This window comes from Pleurodeles waltl, chromosome 4_1 (genome assembly GCF_031143425.1).
Source record: "Pleurodeles waltl isolate 20211129_DDA chromosome 4_1, aPleWal1.hap1.20221129, whole genome shotgun sequence".
NCBI classification, from domain to species: domain Eukaryota; kingdom Metazoa; phylum Chordata; class Amphibia; order Caudata; family Salamandridae; genus Pleurodeles; species Pleurodeles waltl.
The window spans coordinates 856,165,467-856,186,750 of NC_090442.1; the positions used below are offsets into that span (position 1 = coordinate 856,165,467).

At 42.1% G+C, this 21,284-nt stretch overlaps 1 protein-coding gene across 3 annotated transcripts in view; it reads right to left on the reverse strand.

Moving 5' to 3' along the window:
• Positions 1–78: 78 nt before the first annotated feature.
• TMTC3 (transmembrane O-mannosyltransferase targeting cadherins 3) overlaps positions 79–21,284 on the reverse strand; it is a 504,535-nt gene continuing 483,329 nt past the window's right edge. For all 3 annotated transcript variants that reach the window (XM_069229615.1, XM_069229614.1, XM_069229616.1), the window contains one exon: positions 79–3,385. In XM_069229615.1, the coding sequence (XP_069085716.1) occupies positions 2,565–3,385 (821 nt within the window). In that variant the 3' untranslated portion in view covers positions 79–2,564. The remainder of the gene's footprint in view (positions 3,386–21,284) is intronic.

The window sequence follows — 21,284 nt, forward strand, 5'->3', positions numbered from 1 at the left end:
GCAAGGCGAAACACCACGCACTTCTTTGAATAAGGAATGATTGAAGCTGAGAATATGAACGACATTCTGAAAAAGATATACATGTCCTATATCTGTGTTCTTTTTCACCTAAATATTCTACATAGGTGCCAATACTGTGTGGCAATTTCAGGTGCCACTTAATGCCGTCCCCAGGTTGCCCAGACAAGTAGCCAATGTGATCTCTTAATGACGGGGGAGTCAGGGCAGCAAAATGTAACTTTGCATTCAGCAAGAAGAATTAGTGCACCGGACATGCCTCTGGCTCCCCTCAATTTAAGTACGATTTCATCTTTGATACCTCTTGGTAATGTATCTATTTTCGAATGCTGGATAATTAATCTGAAAACAATTATCATGAAAGTAAAATAGGAAAACAATACAAAGTAAGAAACGAAACAAAAATATATAATCTGTTGGAGATCGAAGCACACATTCAAATACTTTAAAATGATTTCTGCATCTCAAATTAAACTAAAAAGCTATGACATGCAAGAAACGCGGGTGTCAACAACAAATCAATACAAGTAATCTTGTATCCCTAGTGAAACAGTTATAAAACCTTGCCGAGGTAAGGAAAAATTCCCATTTCGGGATTGGAGAACAATATAGTGTCAAAGACCAGCACACTAACACAGCATGGCACGAATGTGTGTACAGATATTTTCTCTTCTTCGCTCTGTGTAGGGTTACACTGAACTTCGCCACCTAATGTCTGTATATAGTTTGTAATATGTCTTCCATATAATTACAATTAAAACAGACAAAAGTAAAAAAAAAAAATCTCACACAACCTCTCTCGGACATGCGCAGAAAGGGACAGCATTACTTGTGTTGTTTTTTTTATTGGACGCTGCTCCACAGAAATCCCCCAAAAATTCAATTATCGGTAAATTATTGCTTAATTAACTGCCTTTAGGCGTTCAGAAACGAGCTCAGGTCACATCCAGGCATGAGCACTTGTCCACATTTTTAATGTGCCACAGCAGGATTATCCACACAAACATCGTCGTGTTTCGATTCAAAATACTAAAATGCATGTCTAGGCCTCACAAGTGCTTCACGTGGTTAAAAAACATAAGGCCTGATTTAGAGCTTGGAGGAAGCGGACATCCCGTCCACCGTATACAAACCCATACAGATTATTATACTGCGGATGGGATATCCGTCACGTTTGTGACGGTGCAACCCGTTCGATAAACTCTAAATCAGACCCATAATTGCATCCCAGAAAACGAAAATTAACCACATGCAAAAATTGCATTTTTCTTCAGTTTGCTTTGAAATGCCACATTTAACGTGGATGGCACGGTGCGGTTTCAGAGGACATGAGACTGGGAGTTTAAATTCACTTACAATAAAGGATTAATAGGTAGATTTGTCTGCATTTAATTCATTACATATATTTTTAATTCCATTCCTTGAAGTGGGCACTCTCTACCACTTTGAGGGGAATAACTTTATCAAGAAGGTGTACCAATGACGAGGAAAAACTAGCAGTAATGGGAAAACATCTAAACCTCTTTTCCAAGGCACCTCATCAAGCACCACTCACAAAGTCGCCAACTGTACACAAAAGAGCAGATCAATTTCGTCTGAGATGTACATGCATTAGAACGGTCATGAATGGCACTGAATGACCATCAAATACAACCTGATACCAATAAAGATGCACGGCAGATGGCACTATAGGTAAGGCTCATAAGGGCACTGATCTTTTTACTGGAAAGAAATGCTGGGCTGTGTTTTTGAACCAGAAACCCTGATTTATGTTGCATACGTTGGCTCCTTCAGAGTTTCTTGGGGAAACAATGATTTCACTATGCCATTTAAAAGGGCAAAATCCATTAGAAAAAGAAGGCTTTGTGTACTGGATTATAACTGAGCAGGTTTGGCTCGGCTCATCCAAATGTTACTCCATTGCATGATGTGTAAAATCAGAAAGAAAATGCATAATCATTTATCTAACTTCAGAATTTGATTTACTTCTAAATGTGTTGATGAATATAGTCATTGTTTTCCTATTAGAATGGATACATGTTTCGCAGCTACACAAACAGACACACACAATATCAACCCGCGGAAAACGTTTGCCTGGACTCCAACTTTTCCTGAAGCACCAAGTCTGTAGATAAAAGATAAAAAACAGAAAAGCACCACTGCTTGCTGTACACCTCTCTGTCTCACACGAGCATAGACTGTATTGGATTAAGTGGCATGACATGTTCCCGCTTAGTACCTTCTTAGTTACACAGGTTTAGGAACTTTTCGCTTTTTTCAGATAACACTTGTTAAGCATCAAGCAAAGTTTCAGAGCATTCTCATCTTCATGAACTCATCATTCCAGTGTTTTTTTTCTTTAAATAAAAATCTGATTTCCCTTCTGTCAAGTAACAACTCACACTTGTTCTTAGGCCTATGAACTGCAGACTGATATTAGATGTTTTGAATTGTCACTTTCAGTATCTGAAAGGAGTACTTGCGGTCCAAATAACAGAGTTAAAATTCTTCCTCATCTCCAAGCTCTATTGTAATACCATGAAAGGCTATTCACCATTTAAAATCCGTTCAATCTCCTCCAGCCTCTTCAAAGCAGCCACTCTCTTCTTTTCAATGTCCTTTATGTCTTTTGTTGATTTCTTTTTGCTGTCTTTGTCAGAGGTATTTTTGTCTAATTGTTTCTTGGCTTTAGTGTGTCCTTTGATATAGTTAGTGTTCGTTGACAAAGTACCTTTCTGCTCATTGTCTCTTTCTTTCATGTTTTCAAACAAAGTTTTTTTTTCTTCCTCCACAGCTGCTGTTGCACCTGATGGTGGAACTGAATGGCCTGCAGCATTTAAGGTTAGAATTTTACTTCGGACGATGCTCAGATGACGTTGGATATATTCTTCGTGGGGTGCCAAAGCTAAGGTCTCAACCAGACATTTCTCTGCTTTTATTAAGTCCCGCTCCTCAAAATAGACAACACACAGATTGTGCTTCCCTTGCACGTTATTGGGATCCATCGCCAGTATTTGTTCAAAGCACTTTTTTGCTCCTTTGATGTCTTTTTTCTGGTTCATTAGGATATCTCCCTTCAGGATCAGCCCTTTTGTATGGTCGGGGTAGTAACGCAGCAGCTCTTCCAGGACTGGAAGGGCCATCAATTCCTGCGATGTTTGAGAATACAGGAGAGCCAAATTAAAGAGAGCACTTCGGAAACCGGCCTGCAATTTTATGGCTTTCTTCATCCACATCTCTGCCTCAGTATCTCGCTTCTCATCCATAGCCAGCATGCCCAAGTTAAAGTATCCATTGGCATCCAATGGCTCTTCTTCCACATAGCTCAGAAGTCTTTTCTTGGCCTCAGGGCGAAGTTTAGAATCACCTGAATAAATAAAACAGAAAAAGAGGATTAAAAGTCAATTTTCTAAGTTCCTCTGCTGACTAGAAGATATCTGGGTACACTGTTTTGGATGTTTAGGGAACACATGCAGGCAAGCATGGGATGAAGCCCATTTATACCCATAGATCCATGTTGGTTTTAAAGTGATCATTTTTGCCACAGAAGGAAGTCACAAGATGAATGCTGAGCAGTTAAAGTGAGTTTGCACTATGCCTAGAGGACAGCACACCAGCTGGCAGTATAAGATCATAAGACAACCTAATGTGCCTGCAAAAGCAGTAAAGACTAAGAGCAGGAGGGATATCGACAGTATGAGAAATGGATGCATAGCAAAACCGTGGGTGGTCTTTTGTTTCACACTAAAAAATTCTAACAACACTAGGATGTAAATAAACTAACAGATTATGTTATTTACGAGCACTGTACTTATTCAAAAATTATTTGGAACACACCCAGGTGATACTTGTAGGAGTTGGATTGAAGTACGTAACAAAATGTTGTACACACTTTTCACTGGCAAATTAGCTACTATTTACTAGGAAAATATTTTGCAGCCTATTCTAGAGCTCAACATTTTTATTACGGATCAAGTCATCAATTGAAGCAAAAGAAGTAAAGAAAGTTTCCACACCTGTAGGCTTAAGAAAAGCACACAACTCTCAAATGTCACAATCTGGACATTTTAACTTTGCATTGTTTCCATAAGCACTTGGTTTGGGGCGAATACTTAGAGATCCAAGTCAACAATGAACTGTAAGCGGTTTATGCAAACATAAGCACTTGGAAGTGTCCTGAGGCCCATTCGTGGACTCACTATTACGAGTGCTTCATTTCTTAGCACTCTAGTAATTATGTTTCTGCTCTGCACTGTCCTACATTGCACATTTTTCTTTCCTGTCATGGTTTTGAAACACACCGTAATGTCACTTGTTGTGCAGCCATTTTCCTGGGATTCTGTCTGCACACTCTCCAACTGCTTAGCAGGTACAACAGGTGTCAGGTGTTGTTTACTGTCTGTCCAGCAATCGTTCTGTGGCTCCTACAGCCATAACTGTAGCTTTTCACTGTTAATGTTATAAATCAGGTCCTTTAGTGTTTATTTTGAGAGGAGGATTCTAGCACAGCTGACCCGTCTGTGGAACAGATGCCCTCTGGGGCATGCAGCCTTTGTAAACTGGGTGTACACTTCCCTATGAGGGCCACTTGACTACACAAAAAGAGGTATGGGATTCGTTGCTTCCGGAGATCACTAATATAAATAATGATAATAGTATTCATGCGCATACCATAACAGGATAGGCTTCGGCAACTAGATTTGTATTATGGTGGAGCTATTTGTGTTAAACAGTTTTCTAACTGCTGTTCTGATTTCTATAATTATTGCCAGTATTGTAATTACATCTAATATGCTTCATAATAGCCTACTTTAGTCGCAATAAATATATTGTGTACTTTCATCGTGTCTTTTTACTGTTGCTATGGATATGTATGGCTGAGCTAACATACGAAAAGGATTGACCGGTTTCACCATAGTTTCCTGAGAGGGGGCTAGAGTATCATGCATTTTGGGATGCAACAACTGCTTCCCACTCTGTGAGGTTAGGAGTGCAAGTAAGGCACTGTGGGTTAGCTCGGTATTATGGTATGGCAGCACTGATTTGGCAGAAGTGGCACAGCCTCTGCATTCTGACATTCTGTTGACCCCATGGCACAGTTCTGCAAAAGAATCCCTGCAACAAAAGCCACATGTACAATGTGTTCCATAAATGTGATCTTTAAGCCTTGGCTCAGGAACCTGACAACGTTGTCATGGGAGAATGTATCTCCAAACAGGATCACTGTGCCTACTGACCCCTACTTTTGACCGCCCCACTTTGCAAAAAGTTGCAAAATGGCAGAAACTCTTCCATCCTGACAGTCAAGCTTTGGAACTTGATACCAGCACTAACTAATAAGTAACAACAACCATCTTGAATTCTGGCATGTGAAAAACATGCTCTTCACAGCTATATACTCATAATATGCAGAGGACTAACAATGTGAGTTGGAATATAGCAATATATGCTCAGTCCTCTGCAACACTTCATGCTTAGGTTCAGCTGCCCACAACGCACCATGTTTGAAGCTCGTTTAAACCTCCTGCAGTTCACCCAATACCTCACAAATAGGATGTACAACATTAAACAGCCATCAAACTAAAAACACAAAAATGGCTCCCAGGAACCCGGTACAAATAAGATTGCTTGTCTGCCTAGTTAGGCATATAAGCAGCTATACAAACGCTGCAATGAACAAGTTACTTACCTTCGGTAAGAATGTATCTGGTACAGACATATTCTAGTTGCAGATTCCTTATCTTAGAATTTCCCCTAGGTGTCAGACTGGATCCAGAGATTTTTTTTTTTAAGCAGTACCCTTGCGCATCATCAGGTGGCGTCGGTCGACTCCGGGTGCGTTGTTAGCCTCCAGGGTCCAGGGTAGACAGGATCTGAGCCAGAGTTAGCATTTTGAACTTCTCCTTCTTGAGGAATAGATTGAGGGACAAGAAATCTAAGATAGGGTGAAGTCCCTTGTCCTTTTTGGGGACCAGAAAGTTGCAGGAATAACAACCACAACCTATGTCTGGCACAGGGACCCTCTCTCTCTATGGCTCCCTTAGTCAAGAGAGCCATAGCATCGTCGTAGAGAAGTGCCCAATGATCCTTCGACATACGATCGTATGATGGTGGCATAGCCGGAGGGGAAGTCTCGAAATGGGGGGGATGAGTAGCCCCTTCGGACTATTTGAAACACCCACCTGTCTTTGTGATGGATTCCCAGTAGGGCAGATGATGGCGGATGCTGCTGGCAACTGGTCCAGGATGTTCCAATGCACTAGGAAAGCTTGAAGGTGGTGAAGGCAGCGGTGGACTGGGTGCACCACTGGCTCCCTGATCCCTAAGCATGTGGGATCCTGCAGCTGTGCAGAGAATGTGAAGAACACACGGGTCAGTGGCCAGGTGGAAATGGACGCAGCTTGGTGCCCCTTCCGTAGCCACAAAAGGGACAAAAAGCAGACTGTGGGGGGCGAGGAGCAGCTACGGGGCCAAGGTACTGAGCCATAGCCACGGAGTCCTTAAAGCCCTCGAGCACTGAATACTTTTTGGCTCCGAAAAGATGGGTGCCATCAAAGGTCATGTCCACTAGAGATTGCTATACATCCCCTGAAAAGCCAGATGTCCTCAACCAGGCGTGGCTCCACAAGGCCACCTTCAATGTAAACAATCTACCTAGTGAGTCGATCGTAACCAGCCCACAACAAATTGCTGCGTCCCTCCAGTCAGTAACAGCTTGGGAGAGAACCATCCGGGCCTCCTCTGGGACTCGAGGCAGCACCTGCACGACCGTATCCAGTATCGGCCCAAAAGGCATGTAGTGTTCACTGACTGCAGTGCCAGACTAGAAGAAAACAATTTCTTCCCAAAGTTATCCAGTCTTTTTGATTCCTTATCCGGGGAACTGGAAGGGAATGCGCCACAAGAAGAGGAAGCCTTGATAACAAGGCTCTCAGACGTAGGATGTTGGGTCCCACAGAAAACAGTTCTGGCTCCTGGTCATCGGGGATGAGTATGGGATCAACATTGATTGTGGGCCCAACCAACGTCAGGAGTGTCGTCTATCAAAATGCTGGCAAAGGTTGCGTTGGCACGACCGGCGTCGGTACGGATCCAAGAGCTGATCTGGAGGTGCCCTCTGGAGCCGAGGCCATTTCTCTCATTTGTCTCGACCTTTACAGTTCTTCATTCACTTGTAGCCCTCCCTCCCCCTCTTTTTCCTGCCACACCCATGCCACTTGTAGTTTGGCAGCAAAAACACAATTTTGCTCTTCTCCTACATCTTACATGATCCTTCTCACATAAAATATTTCAGAAGGACAAAATAGAGTACCAGTTCTTCACTCTGGTAGCAATTATGGTACTTGAGTTATGCAGATGAAGACACAACCACACAATGCAGGTGTTGAAACAAATTTGGTATTGCTCTCCAGTGCAACTGGATCTTTTGCAGTGTCCTCTAATTTGAAGACAATGGAAAAACACTGTGTAATGTGTAGTAAGCTGTGTGCATCTCTGTAGAAGTTTACGTAAACTATATGCCGAACTCGGCAATCCTTCTCGCAAAAATGTCATGCACCTGTCAGATATGGTGCATGAAATCTGCAACAAGAACACTGGCACTGAGGATGAGTTTCAGAATAACTTAAAAGGCGATTTTAGTACAGGAACCCCATACAGTCTATACAATGACATGCACTTGCTGGGCAAATAGGTATTTAATGAAATGTAAGGACATACCGTGCCTTTGACAAGGTGACACAGTTGGGGCCTACAAAAGCGCCAATAGAGTCAATTGACTATGTTTGGTTCCAGCGCAGGAGTTGCAGAACTGGACATTCTATTGAATACGGATGAACACAGTTTTACAACTCTAATAACTATTCTAAGTCATGATCCTTGGAACTAAAATTGCTCTTTGCTGTTGCTTTATCTTTGGCAGGACTCAAGAAATCTCTCAGTTGTCTTTACAATGGTGAGCCAGGCTGGCTGCTGATGGAATAAAAGTTCTTGGTTGTGTAATGGCCTGCTCGCAATTAAAGACTTTTTAAACTCTAAATCATAAAGAGGAATAAGAATAAAAGTGATTACTATCGGAGGAACTAAAGACATTCCTTCCATAATACTATTGTCTGTCTCTCCATACTTCCAGGTGGGTGGGGGGCTCTGAACCCAACCACCTACCCTCAAAGTAAAAATAGATCATTCACCTTTAGTTACAGACTATGATGGTCAAAAAAGGGTTAGATTGTTTAATATCAGAGTGACAGATAATTTCCTAATTTTAAGTAGTTCCCCAACTGTAGAAAGACTTCTATGATGACTACCACTTCTTTATCACAACAGACACAATAGACAGTGAGGCTAGTTCTCAACTATGCTGTTGTGCTTCTCAGGTGTTTGCAATTATATGTGAATGGTCCTCCCTGAAGAGCAGATGCAGGGAGACAGAACCTTCTCCCATTTTATTAAGTTAAATCAGTGCTTGGTGAAACGTGCAAATGGTCACAGAAATAGCTCTTGCACATGAGATAGGATGGAGGTCAAGAAAATTATTATGTCATGATAACTAAAAGGTTACTGGTCGAGAATGCCCCTGTTCCTATCAAGATGACGTGCTGGTGTGTTGCAGTGTATATGTGTGTCATTAAGAGCTTATAACAGCAGATAAATCTTCCTGGCAGATCACACCTGCACTGTACTTCACTTGAAGAAGACATTTTAAATGTATTTATATCGTGCTGTTTTTCCTAGTGCATTATGAGTGTTAGGATTGTGCTTTTGATTTCTTTTGTGTTTAGTAGATTTTGGGTGGATGAGCACGTTTACTGATCAATAGTAACAGAGTACCCTGTATGGAGTAAATTTTAAATGTACACAATGATCCGTTTGGCGTCAGAACTAAGTGGCCCAGTGTACAAAACTGAAACAGTTTAATATTTCAGTACAGTTATATTTTCTCCAGTTTTAAGAGCTTTCATACATTACACACATCCATGGGTTCCATCACATTTTGTATGAAATAAGAAGGTTATGGGTAACTTCTTCTAGGGAGATACCTTTAGGAAACCAATACAGGTTTAAACAAAGGTAACACCTCATTAAAAGAAGTTAATTAGGTCTCCCCAAATAATTATGGAGATAAATGTGACACATGCCTCTTTCTCCTTATATTTTAACACTATATTCAAGAACTGGACTACTCAAGACAGCATATGCGTTATTGGTTGGCATTACAAAAACTATTCTGTTTGATGAACTGATGTGTTGCTGCTACTTCCACTGATGCTTTTTCTCAAGGGCACGAACTGTAGGAATTGAGTTATTTCTTTAGACAGCGTTGGGGTAGCCCCATGCTGTGTGATGTCCTCAAAGCAGACACGGGGGTTATGTTCTCACCCTGAGAATGGTGGAACAGTTTTCCAGCCAGGGCTCTAGGGCTCTTATCCTATGTGGGATGGAGAGTGAGGGTTTGCTTCCTTTTCTATGCATTCATGTTAGACAAGAAAGCTCTCATTCATAGGCAAGAAAGTTTTTGCATATAGTTTGAATTGCTACAACTATTTCCCCAATAAAATACTGAGTACACGGTCCTCGATATAAAGATCAGAATCTTTTAGAGCTTCCATCTTCTCCAATGTCCTTAAAAGTATAATTTAAAAGGATAGTTAGGGCACTCTATTCATTCAAGACGTTTTTCAAAATTCTTCAAAAGCCTGACTATTTTGAAAGGCATAAAATTATCTTAATCAAGAATGCCTTCCTAAGCAAGACACGCTTGCCCATTTTGTCTGAGGTCCACAGAGAAAGGACGTGGAACACTTCAAAACATTTGGAATACTGTCAATGCCAACAAAATAATACAAGAGTGAATTAACATAATAAATGTGGTAGTTATACCCAATGACAGACCCAAACAATAAAATGTGATTGGTTGACTGCTCATGCATGGAGAAAACCTGATTGTATCTTCATTAACACAATTTCCAAGAATCATAAATACTTACTGCCACTCCTTCTTAAACAATACCCCCGTAGGTTGTTGGTTGTATGCAGATGACATTCAATGAACATCTATCTGGGCAATGAAAATGAACACCAACCTCCCTTAACAACATGTATCACGACAGAGACAACATTTCTTGTGGTGCAGCAGAACCACGACAAAAATTATATTATAGGACACGCATGAAATAAAACTGGTTCTGTTTGCATGAAGAAAAAAGTTGGCCATACCCACAACCCCTCTACAAAAGTGAGAAAGTTAAAAGTAATTTTCCAACACAACTCAGTGGTAAAAGTATTTTATAAACGGCACAATTTGACTGTTATTACTATAACATAGGCTACACCAGCTTTCTCACAAGGATCAGTTCCAGACAGAACTGACAGAGAGTTGAGCCGCAAGACTCTCCCTCAACTGGCGGAAATGCAATTCCATCCTACCAGTCCTAGAATCTCTCACAGAGGCACTGCTAAGAACTAGGCAAACTAAAAAACTGTTATACATCATGCACAAAACACTAAGACAAAGGCATGGGAGAAGACGTCAATACTATCACTAAATCAGTCTGCCAACTAAACTTTAGACTGCTAAATATGGGGCAGATCCGAAGGAGCACAGGCATTACCAATGCAACTAAAACACTACTCTGCAGCAAACATCTAAAAAAACAAGTTATTCATAAAAGCTTATTAGTAAATTTCAGTTACCAAATATCAAGCATAAAAACGGCTAATGGTAGACCTCTAGCTGACAGCAAGCTGTACAATCAATACCTTCACTTTTCAATTCTACTCATCACATTAATCTAAGCCAACATGTGGGTACAATCCCAGCAGTATTTACAGGGTGGATCGGTGGTGAAAAATCACTATCCTCTACAGGATCATACTCATTCTAATGTGTAAATTATTATTTTTTATTTAGCCACTGCAGGTTTACTTAAATGCACTACCAAGGTCTTAAATGTGATTGAAAGACTACAGGTTGATGCAGCTTAAAAATTATAAATAGAACCGCTAAGGTAAAATATCCCTGTACTTAGGTTTAGAAATTCAAAATGGAGGAGGCTGGCGAAACTTCGGTTATGCTGGAATAAGATCGCATCATTTTTTATTATGTTATATGCAACAAGCTCTCTAAATTACGCTATTACGCTATGTTGCATACTTTGCGGTTAAAAATTGAAAAGGCAAATGACCCAAGCGCGTGCAGCTGCTGTTTTTTTGTTAGCGCAAATGCTTCCTCGTTTAAACAATGAACACAAGGATGTATTTCTACTAAAACAATGATCTACATGCCAGTTTGGCATATCAAGTTATTATGCCTTTTTTTTGTGTGATTTTGTACACATATCGATTTGTATGTTTATTTTTCTTCTGCTTCTGTCCTAACTCAACTGGGGAAGACTAACAAACTAACCTTACATAATAATATTTTTCTACAGGTGGAAAAAGCTACTACGTGAACAATTTTTCAATTCCATACACCCTCTTTCAACTACTTTACCTAAATACTACGAGTCAAGCAGGTTTTTCCTTGGCATTTCCTCATTTTTGAACAAGACGTCCGATAATGAAGGCCCACTTACTTGATGTTTAGGGAATCTTAAATAAATTGTTATCTCAAATCATTTTAAACAATTAGCAAATGCTGTCGACATATGTACTCTAAACAAATGAAAAAAAATAAAGTAAAACAACAAACATCAAAAACAATCAATCAATGGCAAAGTTAAAAGGGCTGGCTTTTGTGGGAGTGTTTCATAATAGTTGGATCACTTTGTGTGCGTTTCTCCCAGCTACCCTACAAAGAAAAACCCTTACGAAGCAACATCTTGACTTACGACAATAGGGAAGATGTGGATAGAACCCTTTTACTAAGCAGACTGCAACAGCAGAATGAAACTGTCACTGCAAAGAAGACTTTCTGTGGTTGCTCATTGTTTTGGTTGCCATAGTTGTGGAACCATCTTATGTCATGGGGTGCAGGTGAACAGAACTTGTTGAGGTTCTGAGGGTGGCAGTTGTAGAAGGAAGGAATGTGTATGAAAGCCTGGATGAGAAACCTATGAGGAGAGCGGAAGGAAAACCATCTGATGTATGTGAGATGCCGGTGATCATGTTGGACGAGCATTTTGGGTCTCAGGTAAATGTGGTATTGGAATTCTTTACCAGGGCTGAAGGTAAAATGGGACAATTTGGCAGCTATGTAGCCTCTTCAAAGACTTTGGTACCCACGTGTGAATTTGACGCACTATCTGATTCCTTGATTGGGCATCGGATGTTTAGCTGCACTAATAACCAAAGGGTGTAAGAAAAGCTTTTGACAAACTACAGATTTGAAGTAAGCAATAGCAATCATTGAGGGTATAGAGGATACCACAATGTGGGCACAAGAATTGAGAGATGGAAAAAAAGGGTGATGTTTCAGTATTGGGTGGTGCAGGTGAACCTGGAAAGACAGAGGAAGTTTGCGAAGTAAAGCAGAGGGGAGGCGATTCAGAGGGAGGACGGTTAACAAAGGACAAAAAGGACAAGAAAGGTAAGTTAAAATGCTTCAGGTGTGGCAATGAAGGCCATTTTTCCAACAGTCTAGAATGATTTGCAAGACTAGCGACATGGCAAGAAAGGTCACTGTTCTAGGATGTGCAAGGGACAAAAGAGGCAAGCAGTAGCAACAGTTGAAAATGACCAGAATTTATTTTTCAGTATTAACGTGATGGTATAGTGGATGGTGACCCTACTGTGATGCCCAAGTGTGAAATCTTACTGGGGGGAAAACAAAATCAATGTTATTGTTGATTCAGGCTCTCCTTTTCTAAGGGTGGGGGAAGATAAATCTCACTCGGTGTTTGGCAAGGATGACATTACCTTGCAACCACCTGACATCAACACACTGAGGTAAAGAGGGAAGAAAATTGATGTTTAGGGTAATACTGTGATGAGAATTCAATTTCAAGACAGAGAAACAGTAGGGAAGGTATATGTTGCTAAAAAAGAAGATAATTTATCGGGATGGAGACATCAAGGTGATATGGGAATGCTGGATCCCAGTTCATACTGCTGAAATATGTGAATACAAATTACGGCATTATGAGTATCCCTAAGTTTTCATTAAAAGATTCTGAGCATAAGATCACATTAAAGGATAATGCCATACTCTATGTACACAGGGTGAGAAAGGTCCCTAATTTAATGCTGGGTCCATTGCATGAGGAGCTCAATAAACCTCTGGAGACCATTGTGATTAAGGAGCTAGAGGTGTCAGAGTGGTTGGTTCCAGTTGTTTTGGCATCTAAGGATGGGGTAAGAAAATTTGTATGTGCACGGACTTAAGAGACCTAAATAAACACTTAAGACCGTCAACCCTTTCTAATATTTCTGAGTCCTTAGCCATGTAGGGGGGAGGATAATGTTTTTAGCGTGATGGACTTATCCTCAGTATATCACCAGGTTCTCCTGCATCCTGATTCAAGGCACCTGACGTTGTTTGTTACTCCATTAGGACCCTATTGATTTCTTCCTATGCATTTTGGATTAGCATCAACGGAGGCTTGTTTCCAATGAGCAATGCTAAAGATATTTAAAGGCATTTCGAACGCACTGGTGCTTCAGGATGACATACTGGTATCAGGAAAGGACATGTTGGAACATGATCACATCCTGAAGCAGGTTCTGAACATAATGAAGGCGAGTGGCCTGACTTTGAGCAAGGAAAAGTGCATACTCAGAGTGCTATCAGTCACATATTTGGGGCACACGATTTCTGGGGAACGTGCGAGTCCCAAATTGAAACTCACAAAAAGTATTATAGAAACACCTTCTCCTGCTAACAAAGACCAAGTCAAGTCTTTCCTAGGTTTGACAGAATGATGTGTCAAATTTATACCAAATTTTGCAACAATCTTGTTGCAGTTGAGCGGTTTACTGAAGAAAGGCTCCAAATTAGAATGGACTGATGAATGTACAAAAGTGTTCCAAACCATCAAGGATGCTATTGCAGTGTTACCCATGTTGGGGCAGTTCGGTGTTTGTCGCAGAACCCTCCTCTGCACAGATGTGAGTTTGAGTGGGATTGGGGCAGTGCTGTCTCAGTAGTTGAAAGAGAGGAAAGGGTCACTGTGTCCGCCTCACATTCAATCAGAGGTCCTGAGGAAAGGTACTAAGTGATTAAACGCGAAGCATTGGCAGTGTCATACGCGTTTCATCAGTTTTTCCTTTGGGGCATACCCTTCACAGTGAGGACTGATCATTATCCTTTAGTCCAGATATTTTTTTGCAGAGAAGGGGCACACCTGACGCCCAGGATAAAAAGACAGAGTGAAGGGTTGCTTGAGTTCAATTATCAGGTTGAGTATGCAGCACAAGCCTAAAATAAGACTGCTGATTGTTTGTCAAGGTTGCCCATGATGGAGGATGTTCCTGTAGTTATAGTCATGGAAAATGAAAGGGTGGAGGAGGAATCATGTGGTACAGCCTGGGTAAAAGAGAATGTCATAGATAAGGAGGGATGGTTCAGGTCGAGTGAGGAGGATAGTATTCTCAAGGCTGTGTCACAGGGTGTAGTCAATGGTTGGCCTGCATATAAGGATTTAACTGAGAACCTGAAGGGATTCTAGAATATTTATGATGAGCTCTCTTTAATGAATGGTAACGTTTTCAGAAGTTGTAAAATTGTCCTGCCTCTGTGTTCACAAGGGAAAATAATTAACTTAGCTCATGAAGGGTACCTAGATGGAAATTTGACAAAATCCAACTTGTGTCAATGGTATTGGTGGCCAGGTGTTGACTAGCATGTTGAAAGTGTGGCAAAGGATTGTGTGTTGTGTGGGAAAAGTAACCAGAGTAAGATCACGAGGTCTGCTTCTTTAGCCCCTGTGGAAATTCCCAAGAACCACAGACTAAGTTGGGAGTGGATAATGTGGATCCATTGAACAGTTTGTTTTATTGATGGTGGATTATACATCAAAATGGGTCATTACTAAGTGTGTGAGTTTGGTAAGCACAAGAATAGCGATTGAGTCTGCTAAGGAAGGATGCAGGAAAGTAGGATCTTTCTGACACAGTTATTCCCACTTTTTGCCTGGTGTCAGTGTGTTTTGACTGTAGTACACTAGGATCATGCTAACCAGGACCCCAGTGTCAGTGTTCTCTCTCTTAAATTTAGTTGGTAAACAACTCTTACACCCCACAATTGGGGTACTGGTATACCCTTGTAAGTCCCTAATATATGGTATTTAGGTATCCACGGTATTGCTACACCAGTGGACCACCGTGGGCTGCAGCATGTATTATACCACCCATGGGAGCCCATGCAAACTGACTACATGCCTGCCATTGCAGCCTGTGTGAAATCATGCATGTGCCTTTCATTCTAGATATAAGGATCTCCTTAATATCATGGTCACTGCACTCTGACCCAATAAGTCACCCCTAAGGTAGGCCCTTCAGTCCAAGGGCAGGGTGCATGGTTCTAAGTGTGAGGGTGCCCTGCATGAGCAGAGGCACCCATGTAAACCCCAGTTCCCATTTTCTGGGCTTTGCAAGTGCTGGAACACCATCTTAAGGTATGTAGAAGACACTGATTAACACTAGATGTCCAACTACATAATGGCTCCACCAAACCGAGTCATGTTTGGTATCAAACATGTTGGAATCATGCAACTACACCAATTCCAGTGTTAGTTGCTCCTTAGAGGATCCCCCTATTTCTGCTTGTGCAGCCTTAGAATGTTTCTGTGCAGGCCATTGCTCCTGGCTGACCCCAGACACTGCTCTGCCCTCCTGTTGCCGAGCTTAACTCAGGCAAGGGACGGTAGATCAAATAATTTCCTGTAGAGGAGGGGTGTTACCACCTCTCCTTTAGAAATAGATGTTTCTGGGCTAGGATGGGGGTGCTCCTGAGCACCACCAGACTGCTTTGAAGGACACATTTGGTGCCCTTCTTGCATAAACCAGTGCACTCCAGTGCAGGAGCTCCTACTCTGGCGTGAACCCACACAAAGGGCAGAGGAGTGACTAACCCCCTGTACAGCTCCTCCCCTAGGGAGGTGCCCAAAACTCTGCCAGGTGGTCACTTGATTCTGCCATCTTGGATATAAGATGAGCAGAGGCCCCTGGGAGCATCTAACTGGCCAGTCCACCAGATTAGCATCCCTGGCTCAACTCCCCCCGAACAGTGGGTCACTGCAGAGGCTGTCCAACCCCCTTCCTGGGTTACTTACAGGTTCACATGAGGGTGGGACCCAAGATTTGTCAAGAGTAAGAACTGTCTGCAAGTCTCTTCTGCAACTTGGACACTGGAACAGCTGCTGGACTTCGCCGGGAACCAAGACAAGACTGCAACTGGAAGGAGGGCTCCTACTGCAACTTTGTCCTCGTGCAGTGCAAGGGCTCTGCAACCTCCGTGGCCATGCATCCACAGGAGTCATGAGGACTCTGCCTGCACTTAGTTTAGCAAGAAGAAATCTCCCTTGGAGTGAAGAAGTCACTCCCCTGCATCTGCAGGCACCTTAACGTCGATAACCGGTTTGTACATCCTGCTATACCAGACACTCTTCAAGGCTCTGCAACACACATGGTGGTTCTGTGGCTCTCCAGAGGTCTGACATGTCTCCTTTGTAACTGAGAAGTCTGTGGTCCCTTGTGGGAGCTTCTTGGCTGCAACCCCTGTGCATGGCATCTGTTTGCACTTGCCAAGGCTTGTTGGCTCTTCAGTCCAAAGACCTCCTAGCTCTCAGAAGCCCCAGTTTCCAGCATCACACCACTCCAAGAACAATGTTCTCCTTGCAACCTCTGCGACAATGGCATCCCTCTTTGTGGTGCTGCTGAGGTCTCTCTGACACTCCCTGTGCCTGCTGCCAGTGGGTTGTGCTTGGGTCTCCAATGATTCCTGCTGGATCTCCTGCTTGCTGAGGGCTGGCCCGACTTACCCACAAAGGTGGAGTCCCTTGGACCTTGCTGGTTCCCAAATCCTGCAACACTCCATGCAACACTCTCTTGCATTTGTCCTGCTGACCACTGATCCCTCTGCAATCCGACGAACAGTATGGGACAGCTCATGGATGACTTCTGGGATCTGCCTGCATCACCTGGACACCACAGCTACACTTCCACAAGAACCACCACTCAGGAAAGCATCTCTAAAAAGGGTGGGCACTGCTCTCCTGCATCTCTGGGTGAGCTGGATTCTATTCTAATCCCTCTTTCCTGAGGGCCTCTTTGTTCAGAATCCATGTCTGGGTTTTACCGACCCGGTCCATGGGTCAGGACAGCAGCTGGACAGCCAAGGTCCCTATTGACGTAAAAAAGAGATTCTGACACAACCTCACCCCTAAGCTCTAGGGCTCTTTGATGTAGGTACTCCACTTCTCTGGGTATCCACAGTTAGGGCACTCTTGAACATCCCTTGTCCAAACTAGTTTCCTGGGAAGGGTCCTAAAACGAGAAAACTCTAATCGCAACTTCCTCATGTTATCCTATGGACAATGACCTAAGATTACAGCTCTGCACACTGGCGTCTGGAGATTCCTTACCTTTGATGTTTTAGTGCTTCCCCAGTCCTAAGAGTCCTTGGGTGGTACTCTTGGTTAGTAGCCATTTTTTTGTATATGGTTTGGCCCACCCACAGGGGCACATGTTATTTCTTTAATTACCTGTTTCTAAGTATATTTTATTGTGTATATCTCACCAGTTAGGAGATATAACAAAGTTATTTTTCTATCACTGGTGTGTACATCACTGACTGATCTATGTGATATTTGCAATTGCTTTACACTCTTCTGGATAACCCTCAGATACTCTCCACAGCTATCCTTTGAGAGCTCTGGTTATCTGGAACCACTTTCACTATCACTAAGGGTTGCCTGGACTCAGCACAGGGTACCTCACCTATAGATGTATACCATTTACTCAGCCAGCCATCGACAAAGGAGTGCCTCAATTTCCAGTAACGGACAATGAGGTCCAGCTTTGTTCTAATGAGATGTGTGAATTTCTAAAAATCTTTTCCATTACACATTTGAAAACAGCTCTCAATTCCTCACAGGTAAATGGTTTAGCAGAAAGAATAAACGGAGTAGTTAAAGAGTGTGTGAGCACGGCAGTGGACACAAAAAGATCCTTTTCAGAGATATTGAGGGAAACATGGTGGGCCCATAGAACCACACCGAACTGTGTCACATTATAGTCTCTTTTTTTCTTGCCCAAGGGCAGGTCACCTGGATCAAAACTTAATCCGCTCTGGCTAGCAAATGAAAAAGAATTTAGAGGAAAACGTTTTGAGAGAGACATTTTCAAAAGACACAAGGACTACCAAAGTGGATACAAGGCCAGATTTGTTGAAAAGAATGGTGTGAAAGCTGTGGTCTGTAAAGTGGGGAAGACTGTGTTGGTGAAAAACAGGATTTATAAGAAAGGGTATTTCACAGTTCTTAAGTCCATTTATCATACAGAAAGTAAAAGAAAATGTGGTTGGTTTGGACTCTGGCGACGTCTGGAATATGTCAAGACTTGTGAAAACTGGAAATTAATAGAGCATTATATTTTCATTTAATATTACACTAATTAATTGGACCATTATATGGAGATACTTAAATCATATTAGGAACTTTATATAACATATACAGGTATTGTTAAATGGTATGGATATAGTTCTTTTAATTTCAGCGCATCTCATGTTATAATATATTATTAATTTTAATGGCTAATTTGCCTTTCTCCAATCATAAATTTCTGTGGGATAAAATGTGTTGGCTTCACTTATCGTTTTGGTTGCCATAGTTGTGGAACCATCTTATTTCTTAAGTGGGGGCAGAACCAACTGAGATTGTGAGGGTGGCAGTTGGAGAAGAGGAGAGCTTGTTGGAGAATGGTGGTTCTTGTACTCCTCCACTAATAATAAAACTATATTCAAAACGCCATCGGAGTTTGTGTATTTGAAGGGAGTGTACATCTCAACGCTTGTGTAAAGGTGTCAGAAGATGAAGCATGTGTTATGGGTGGGGAACTAAAAAAGCACACAAAGAAAACATTGCCCACTGGAGCTAAGGTGGCTAAATGTAAAGAGGCAGTTTTTCCAATATCTTGAATGTAAGCATTTTTAGGTCGAGCCTACCATACAGCACAAGTTGCCTGGTTGAGAAAGACCTAATGCGAATTTACAGTGGGCTTAGAGCCCACCCATTGCTTACCATTGGTTGACTTTGTAGTCATTCATTACCTTGCTTTATATTTGTTGCCTTGTGTGGGCTTATCTTAACCTTCTGTGTTTGTCCCTCCCTTGGAGTACAACCTCTTTATTTGGGTCTTTGTATTGCTCTCTTTTTCAGGAACTACATTTTTCTTTTTATTAAGCACGCCTTAAAAGTGCATGAGTTTTCCAGGTGTTTCCTTCATGTACTTCTCTTCTCCGCCTCCCACTGTGTTCCGATGTTGCTCTCTCCCAACTGAGCTGCCTCCTACAACTGTACTTATTTTTCAGAGGAGCAGGTAGCAAACTGCCTCCCAGCCTGGCTGCCTTTTTTATTAAATCCACCAATCCATCTCAGATAGGTAAATTTAACACGCATTTGCAATGCAACGGGTCTCGCATTTGCTTGAATTAGAACTATTAGCTTTGTAAACTCCCAACCGGACATTTCTTGCTACATAAATTGAAATAAAAAAAAAAAACAATCGCGCTGAAAATGAAAACCCCCAAAAAATGAGCGTGATCACCCAATGTAAAACCCAGCGCGATTGCGCTGCGTGGAAAATAAAGATAAAGCAGTGCAGAAACATGGAGCTTCTTATGTTTCCAGTAGTTGCCCGGTGCGCTCAAGGAGGTCTAAACACCAGAAGCTAAGGAAGTCAGTTCTGCAAAAAAATATAGTCCTTGTTATAGAAGATGAAAGTGAATGCTGAAACATGCTCTGGAATAAATGTCTTAAACACACACTAGGACCATGCCTTAGTAAAATGTTTACCAAAACCACTTTAAAAAGTAACAGACCAGAGTTTTTTAAAAAAGCCTGTATATTCCATCAAAAATGTATGTACATTAAAGACATAAAACCCTCACCAAAGGCACATATTTTGAAAGGACCTCAAACCACATAAAAACGTTGTGCACACCAATTGCACATAAACATATATTTCCATGTGTATAGTACATTAAGAATATAGTGTGTCCTTAAATGAACTCGGTAAGGACTAAGCCATAAAATCTGCTAACTACTCGCACGTGCATTTTTCATGTCAAATTACATTTTTCCTGCCACTTTAGAAGAAGAAGCCCAGCCGACTGAGCTCTGGAGATATAAAAAGAAAGGCATGTACATTACCTTGTACAGCGCGTTGTTTGCCATTTATACAATTAAAAGTAGAAAATTCGTTATTTTGCTGTTTTGTAATATTTATTTATGCTAAGCTTCTGCTGCCATAAGCCTCTTTAAAGTGCGGACACTAAAGTGACATAGCTTAACTATCTTATGTTAGGTTTTAGTTTTTTGAGTGAACATGGTAACTGTGTGTTCAGGGTACAATGTTGTTAGAAGTGTTGTAATGGTCGAGTCACGGTACGTGAAGGTCTGGTATGGCTGAAAGAGGTCTGTTGAGGGGATCCAAAGTTCAATTGGTGCATGCAGGATACGTTTGGACAGTGTGGGAGGCAGTTAGAATTCTTTAGGGGCCAGGACAGGGGCTATATGGGGGTCTGTTCAGTCAACTTAAGGTTCTGTCAAGTCAACCTGAGGATCCCCTAAGGGCTGCAAAGCAGTGTGGCAAATATACCCAGTAGGGGAACGGGCTGTTTGAAAGGGCTGGCGAGAAAGGGAAGATCAGCGACCCCACATGATGGTCCAGCAGGGAAGTAGAGCGAAGTGGGAGCTGCATGATGGGTCATGTTGAGCACTTGTGGGTTTACGAGTGGCAAGGCTGTGAGGGAGAGGCAGTTTATGCAGTGTAATGAGGCAACAGGCAGGTACTAGTGGCCACATGATGGTGCTACCAGGCACTCATAGGTGTAAGAGCGGCTGGGCGGAGAATGGATGAGTAGTGATGGCAGCAAGGTGGGCTGACAGGTGAATGGAGAAAAAAAGTGAATTTCTATGATGGGTCCAGCTGTTTGGTCAAAGGTGTAATAGCGGCCCACTGGGGAAGGGAAGGAGCAGTGGATGCTGTATGATGGGGCAACAGGATAGGGAGGAGATGTGGGACAGCATGATGCATCCCTCCAGGCACTTGTAGAGCAGCCCAGTGGGGAAATGAAAAGCAATGTGGCTATTTGATGGGCCGGCAAGGGA